General features: G+C 35.8%; 1 protein-coding gene across 1 annotated transcript in view; it reads left to right on the top strand.

Annotated features, from left to right (window-relative positions):
* The first annotated feature begins 3264 nt into the window (after positions 1 to 3264).
* The window catches only part of LOC125047899 (cell division cycle and apoptosis regulator protein 1-like), a 29520-nt gene continuing 24468 nt past the window's right edge, over positions 3265 to 8316 (top strand). The window contains exons 1-5 of the mRNA XM_047646445.1: positions 3265 to 3803; positions 4009 to 4397; positions 4894 to 5135; positions 7517 to 7654; positions 8301 to 8316. The exon at positions 8301 to 8316 is cut by the window's right edge and continues 234 nt beyond it. Coding sequence (XP_047502401.1) covers positions 4020 to 4397; positions 4894 to 5135; positions 7517 to 7654; positions 8301 to 8316 — 774 coding nt within the window. The 5' untranslated portion in view covers positions 3265 to 3803; positions 4009 to 4019. The remainder of the gene's footprint in view (positions 3804 to 4008; positions 4398 to 4893; positions 5136 to 7516; positions 7655 to 8300) is intronic.

Genomic DNA, 8316 nt, shown 5'->3' with positions numbered 1-8316 from the left:
GGTTTTTTAATCCCGATAGACATTTTACTGCGTGATTTAATTTATGGTTGTACGTGTGGTATTGAGGAAACAGTTCATAGGATCCAAGATGTTTTATTTTACTAGACCTAGTTTTAGGATGTTAGAATTTTATATCTGAGTTTGATTTGATTTAAGGAATAGATAAAAAGTTAGTACTTTAACTTTTAAAGAGTATCTGTTACCTTAATGTGACTGGCTATAGTATAAAGACTATATATTGAGTATGGAGGAATGTGAATAATATTGAATTAACCTTTAGCATACTGAAGCTTTCAGAATTGCTTTCATTAAGTTCATGAAATTTTATGACTTTGGGTGAGAAGTGTTGACATGCCGTGTCAATTAGAATTAATTGGTTGTCATTCGATGGTTCTCTGTGCTCGCGTTGAAGTAATTGAATAAGCTACCATTCCTGTATTGTGACAGTGACGGTATTGCGACAGTGACTGTATTGTGACAACCATGAATGAAAATGAATAGGTAAATGAAACTAATTTGCATCAGATTAATTATTCAGATACTGTTGCTAGCAGATTTGCTTTTATATATATTTAGGAAAAGTGACAACAGACATCGGGTATTGAAAAGTGCTGAATTGCCACTTGGAGCAGAATAGAATGGCTTGCTTTATGCTGTTTCCCAGTGCTTGCGTAGACATTATGAACATTTTTTTTTGATGATGGAATATCAAAGGAAAGTTGATTACAAGTCTAATTATCTTAGGCAAGTTCCATGCAGTGTCTAATTGTGAATGTCCTCTGATATAAACATTTGAAATTGTTCTTCCCTCATAGAGATATTGATATAAAATCCCTATCTTGTAGTTGAAAACCATTTTTTCATGTGTGTGTGTCTGTGTGTGTGTGTGATGGGAATTCCCCTGATGGCAGTGCTCATAGAGAAACCTGTCCAAGAAAGATGCTAAAACAGAAAGTTGTCTGTAAAAAAGCAAAAGCTAATGGGAAAAGATTATGAAAATTAATTTTGATACTAAATGGTCAGGTAAATTATATTATTATTTTAATTGGCCAAGGTACTTCAGGTTTTTGTTCTGAACTTATTTCTGCTTGACTATGTCTTTGTTAGAATCAATTGTGACCATGATTTATCTTTCTTATGATTGTAGACTTTTCTGGTGAAATTGTGAACTAAGGAAACTAAGGTTCAAACTGTCTCCTGTCACTATATGCCTGGGGGATATTTGTTAGTCTTTTCTGACGTGCCAAAGATGCACACTCCTTGGCTGTGCTTGATTGCATGTCCCCAGATTTATTTTCTTTGATAGCTCAGACTTCTGTAACTGTTACTAATTAAACACTTTTCTCTGTGAATATACTTTTTTTTCTAACTAAATTGACCATAATGGATTTTTTTTTGTAAAGTTTTTGCCCCAACCAGTAATGGATGTAAATGAATGGCAGACACTGTTACTCAAGCCATTTTAATTTTGTAGTAACATTTTTCATGCAAGGAAAGTTAGGTCATTAGTCTTTGAATTCCACTTGGTGTTTAGCTGCTGTGCCCAAGTCTTGTCTCTAGTCCTTGACCTGGAATTTTACCTGTTTGCCAATTCTCTGAAGAAGAAGAAGTAATTAGAATTAGAATCCACGGTAAAACAGTGATTTTAGAACCTTCTTAAACGAGGGGTCTGGCAGTAGGATGTAGATTTGTATTATTATTGTTTTATTGTTATTATTATTTAAGAGAAATTGACTTATTGCATCCGGGTGCCTCTTAGCATGTGTGTGAACCAAAATCTGACCATTAGGCTTCCCGGAGTGGTGGCTTGTAGGTCAGGCTCGCGTGTGGTGTCAAGACGCCTTGCCTCTTTGCGGTGATGTTAGGCCCTATTTCTTCAGATACATTTTTGCTATTTTGCCATTTATTGAGTCTGAATTTGTTTTTGTTGTGTGTTATCAAAATGGTAATATTTTCATTGAGGGGAGTTTATATTATCCCTCCAGATTAGTTATCACTCCATGCAGTACCAGTAATGATAAGTCATTTTGTATGATTTGTAATATATATTTTTTATATTTTCATGTTGTCCAATTTTCTGGAAAATACTATAAATGCTGGTAATGGCAGGAATAGGTCCCTGTATTGTGTCCATGTGGAGGGGGCTCTCTCCCAGGCATGGTTAACATATAGTAAACTTCACCCCAATGGACCAGTGGAAATCATGCGGGAACTTGTGATTGATCTTCCTGGGAGCTGCGTAGTCGCTCTCATTCTAAGTGCTTGACTGGACGTCCCCATAACCTGCCGCTCAAAAACAATATCTTATAATGAGAGGTTCATGTCACCTGCCCCTTTGCCAAATTTTTTTTTTCCCCTTGATGAGACATTAATGTTGCCCGGCCTTCTGCCAAATTTTTTAATGGCAAGATATTTGCAACACTTGGATCCAATGGGTTAAGAACTTTTTATAGAAGTTTCTTCTTCTTCTTCTTCTTCTTCTTCTTCTTCTTCTTCTTCTTCTTCTTCTTCTTCTTCTTCAAACGTTCGATAGTATCTCATAAGAAATGCAATTCCTTCTGCTTTTTTTGTTCCCCAAGTATGAAAAGGTAATATTTTCCATTTTATTATAGATAGTTTTGGTTCCTAGTATTTCTAGAGCTTGGTCTTACCCACCAGAAAATGTATATTTTATTGCCATATTGCCAAATATGCCCTGTACAAGAAAGTATCAGAGAGGTAGTCAAATGGTTGTTGTTAACCCCTTTAATATGATTTAAAATAGGGATACACAACTATGGACATTGGGTTAAAACAGAGAAAGCAGCAAAAATGTTTTGTATGATATTTTAAGAAGAAAATATGTATTTAATTGGTTTTATATAGATTTATTGGTATAAACGGCAATAAGATAAGGATAATACATGTAGCCACTCTGTAATATGTATTCGTATGGTGTGTGGGGAGGGAGTGCTAGGGTGGAAGAGATGTGGGGGGGGGGGGGTGAAATATGCCATACAGTGCCAGAATTACTTTTCCCATTCGCTACATTTGATTCACAAGAAGGAAAGGTTGGGAGTTATTGGCCTATAAAAGAAATGGAAGGGATAAAGGGTAATTGGCTGGAGGGAACTTGCCAGACAGAATCATAAATGCTAGTGGGCACAGTGTAAGCCTCAAGGAAAGCGAAAAAGACATTTATCAACAGTCTGTGCTCAAACATAGCAAATAGACTCGACTGCTCAGGACATAGCAGACCATGATTATGGCAAAAAAAAAAAAAAAAAAAAAAAAATTATTGTAGAAGTTTTAGATACATAAATAAAAGTTATAGAAGTTTTGATGATAAAAAAAGAATCCAGTATAGTCCTGTGAGATTGAATAGATTAAAAAAAAAATTGTCGTTGATAGAAATACTGTATAGAAAAATTTAAAGAAGCATGCATTAGGGAAATGTTTCGAGAAGCTAGCTTAAAGTGTGTAATATAATGCAAGTGTGTCGTGGGTATTCCAGTTACTTGTGTTTGATATATGCCAAGAAAGGGAAAACTGTTATGATTCATATTTGGCTTTCACTTTTTAGTTATTAATTATTTACTTATTTATTTATTTATTCAGGTTGGTTCCTTTTTATAATTTTTTTTTTGATATCCACATTTTTTATTAATCCTTTAGTTGATTAAAATATTTTTTAGAGCTGTGGGTTCAAATTTCTTTAAGTAATGGCACCCAATTTCTGCATCCCCTTGCCAACTCAAATTTACCTTTACAGCAAAATCATCTTCACTTTTACCAGGAGTCACAGCAACTCAAAACAAATAAAAGTAGGTTACACGCTTGAATGACAAATAAAACTTCAGCACCTAGTTTAAGAACCATTGTTGTTCTGGGGCATTTCCTTTTATCCATATGAGTTTAAAACCTTGTTTCTGTGTTGCTTAACCCTTTCAAGTATCATATTAGATAAATTTAATAAGATTATTGTCGTATTTTCTCGCTCATCACTTTTCCACCCTTGTCTTTTCACAGGTTAAGATAGGATGGCGCAGTTTGGTGGTGGGAAGGCGCCTCCGCCTTGGCAGCAGAGGTCCCAGACAACACCTCAGCTGCAGCCTTCTCTCTTGGGTCAGCACCCGTCGGCCCCAAGTCAGCAGCTGGTCCTCGGGGCAGCGCCTCAACAGCCCCAGTATGCCCCCGTTCAACAGAGCATGATCCAGCCCCCAGGGTTGGGAGGTCTCCAAACCCTGGGGCAGCCCACCATCACCCAGCAGACCATCGGCCAGCCTAATACGGGGGGCAGCCTCATGGGCCAACCCCCCATGACCAGCCAAGCGCTGCAGCCCCCCAGCCTGGTCAACCCCACACAGATCACCAATTCACAAATGCAACCACAAATACAGCCTCAAATACAGCCACAGGTAAAGTGCCGAGTGGACAGGTGTTTGAAGATGTTGCATCCTTGCTCCAAAAGCCATTTTTATAAAGATGCTGTAGTTAATCATGTCATTTTCCTTTTTTTTTTTTTTTAAATCTTGGTGCTCATTTTGAAATCAAAATTCACAGTGTTTTTTAATGAATGGGCATATGATACCCAAGAAAATACATAAGAAAGAATCGGCAACATTTACGCAGTAGCATGTAGAAGAATATTAACGCATTGATACTGGCAACACATAATATCAACTGTAGTTTTACTTCATTAAATATGTTAGATGGCAGATGACTCCACTAGTCCTCAGCCACCAAAGAGTCAATAAGTAAATGTGACAATATTTATAACAGATATTAATACTGATAGTACATTAATCCTTTGGAGAAATAACCCTCGACGTGTTTATATAATGATTTCCAATTTTATGTTTGATTACTAGACCTACACATGCACGAGAGGCTAAAGTAACATTGTTCCTCCAGGTGACGGCCGTGACCTACCCAGCTCCGAGGGCTTTGGCTCCCCCTGGTGCTTTCAACCCAGCAGCCACCCCCAGCAACATGGGTAACAACATCGCCCCCAATATACAAACCAACATACAAAACAGTATAGCCAACACCAACGCAGCGCAGCAACCACAGAAACAGAGGGTGTTCACGGGAACAATAACAAAGCTGTGTGCGGATTTTGGCTTTGTTGACGAGGACGTCTTTTTTCAGACAAGGTTGGACATTGAGACCCTCAGGGGATCATCTACTTTTCTTTTTTCTTTTTTTATCTTTGATTTCTTGTAGATAAACCTGTGAAACTCAAACTTGTCACAGCTCAATTTTTAAAAAAGAAAGTGTTTGTTCCATTAGTTCTTGTTTTTTTTGTCAAAAACAAATTTTTAAAAAAACCCAAAATAAAAAATTATGAGGTCAAAAAAAATTTTTTTCAAAAAATAAAAAAAAAAAATTTTTTAAAAAAAAACGTTATTTTCATAATCAAAAAATTATAATAATTTTTTTTAAAAAATAAATAATATTTCTATTAAAATTTTATAAATTCCTGTAAATTGTCCAATTTTTTGATAATTTTAAAAATACCCCTGTTTTTTATTTTTTTTAAATTTTGGGTTTTTATTAGGTAAAAATCTCAAAATTTAATCCTTTGGGTGGTTTTTTTTTAGGGATTTATTTTTTATATTTTTTTTTCCCAATTTTTTATTTTTTTTCCAAATAAATTTTGGATTATAAATTTATTTAATATTTAATGGTTTTTTTTTTTCTTTTTTTTGTAAAGAACATAAATTTAAAATTTTTTAAAAATTAAAAAAATTTTTTTTAAACGGGGGAAAGAAAACAAAAATATTTAAAATTATTTTAAAAATTTATAATTTTTCCTTTTTTTTTTATTTAAAAAGGTAATAAATCTTTTAAAAAATACAAAAAACAAAACTTTTAATAATAATCTTAAAAAATTCCCCCAAACCCCTTTTAAACCCAATGAAAACCCCCCCCAAAAAAAAACCCCCCCCCCCCCTTTTTTTTTCCCCCAAAATTTTTCCCCCCCCCCCACCAAAACGCCCCCCAAAAAAAGGCCGGAAAAAAAAAAAACCCCCCCAGACCCCCCCCCCCCCCCCCCCAAACCCCCCCCCCCCGTAAAACCCCCCCCCCCCCCCCTTTAAAACCCCCCCCCCTTTTTTAAAAAAGGGCCCCCCCCTTTTTTTTTTTCCCCCCCCCCCCCCCCCCCCCCCCCCCCCCCCCCAAAAAAAAAAAAAAAAATTTTTTTTCCCCCCCCCCCCCGAAAAAAACCTTTTTTTTCCACCCCCATCCCCTCCCAAAAACGGGTCCCCCCCCCACCCCCAACACCCAAAAACCCCCCCCCCCCCCCCCCCCCCCCAAACCCCCCCCGACCCCCCCCACAAACCCTTCGGGGGCCAAACCCCCCCCCCCCCCCCGGGGTAAAGGGGTTTTTTTTCCCCCTTTTTTTTTTTTGGTATTGAATTAAAAAACCTTTTTTTTTTTTGGAAAATTTTTGTTTTGGAGATTAAAAAAATTTAAGGAAAAAATAATTTAAGAAAAATTTAAAAAATTTTAAAATTTTAATTAAAATTTTCCCTGGGGATTCTTAAAATTTTGGTTTTAATTTTTTTATTATTTTTTTTTTGGTTTTTTTTATATTAGCTTTGTAGTTTTTTTTTTGGGTTTTTTGGTAACCCCTTTATTTTAACCTTTAAAAAAAAAAATTTTTTGTAATTTTAAATTCTTTATTTTTTTTAAAAGATAATTTTTTTGGCTTTTTTTAAAAAAAAATAAAATTTTTTTGGGTTTATTTTTTCTTTTGGGGGTTTTTTTTTATTTTTGTTTTTTTTTTTAAGTCTTTTTTATTTGTTTTTTTTTTTTCTTTTATTTTATTTTTAAAATTTTTTTTTTAAATATTTTTCCCTTTTTTTTTTTATTTTTTTTTTTTGAAATTTTTGTTTTTTGTAAAATTTTTGATATAGAATTGTTTGATTAGTGGGGGAAAAAAAAAAGAAATTTTTCCCGGGAAATTTCCCCTTCTTTTTTTCCCACTCCTTTTAAAATTCCCCCCCGCTGATAAAAAAAAGCGATTGCAAAGGGCCCGGGGGGCCCCGGGGCCCCCGGGGGGCCCCGGGGGCCCGGAGGCCCAAAGGACCCCGGGGGGGGAGGGGGGGACGGGAAAAGGGAAAAAAGGGGAAAAAGAAAGCCCCCAAAAAAAAGGGGAAAGTTCGGCCCCCCGCCCAGGGGGGGTTTCGCCCTTTTCCCCCCTTTTAAAAAAATTTTTTTTCCCACTTGTTCAATTTTTTGGATGATATTCTTTTTCTTATGGATTTAGCAGTGGGATTTGTTTTATGATCATTTATTCGTTTTCATTTGTCTTGGTATGTTTTTAGTAATAGTAGTAGTAGTAGTAATAGTTATTATCTTTTTTTTTTTTTAATGATTTTAACTCAATGCATATGGGCTGCTCAGGCCACTAAGCTAGCCAGAACAAAGGTTCATTATTCACAAGCAGCCAACAAGCAGTTATGCATTTGTGGTGTGATTTTAGGCATTGTTGGTAGTGCATCCTTTCTTGCCCTGAAGAATGTAATCACAGTCATATAGTGCACAAGCCTATTGCCGATGCTATGGCTTCTGCTAAAAAATTACCACTTGTCTGCAGAAAGTTGATGGAAGGCCAGGGTCAAAGTTCAAAGTTCAAACTCATGCCCAAGATGAAATTTGGATTAGAAATGTCAGCATAGAATATTTTAGAGGAGCATACTTTAATGGGGAACTTTTCAAAAAAGACACATATACCCCCCCCACTCTCTCTCTCTCTCTCTCTCTCTCTCTCTCTCTCTCTCTCTCTCTCTCTCTCTCTCTCTCTCTCTCTCTCTCTCTCTCTCTCTCTTTCTCTCTCTCTCTCTCTCTCTCTCTCTCTCTCTCTCTCTCTTTTTCTCTTTTTCTCTTTTTCTTTTTTGCTCTCTCTCTCTCTCACATTCTTCCAGTTCATAATGATTATTGCAGTTCTAAATAGCTACTACATTCATCTTAATGTTAAAGGTCACTGTTTAATTGCTTGCTCATTGCTTGCTGTAATTATGCTTGTTATCTTGGCCTTATTTGTTTATTTATGTATTTTGTTTGTGTTTTATTTTTTTTTTTTGTATGTTTTTGCAAAGATGAGAATAATGTATAAAGGAAACTGATCAACTAAATTGAATACTTTGTTAATTTTTAAAAATTACTTTTCTCATGTTATCTAAAATCTATTGTTCCATGTTACTTGAAGATGTGAGATGTATTCTTGGCAAACCTTACCTTTTTTTTGTTGTGATACTGTAGAAGTGAAATGTTTATCCGATAGGAGAGACCATTCGCTTGCCTCCCTTTTGATGTTCCTCTCATCCCTAC

This window comes from Penaeus chinensis, chromosome 42, assembly GCF_019202785.1.
Source record: "Penaeus chinensis breed Huanghai No. 1 chromosome 42, ASM1920278v2, whole genome shotgun sequence".
Classification (NCBI taxonomy): Eukaryota; Metazoa; Arthropoda; class Malacostraca; order Decapoda; family Penaeidae; genus Penaeus; species Penaeus chinensis.
Note: the sequence above shows the minus strand (reverse complement) of the source record. Positions and strands in the feature narration are given on the sequence as shown.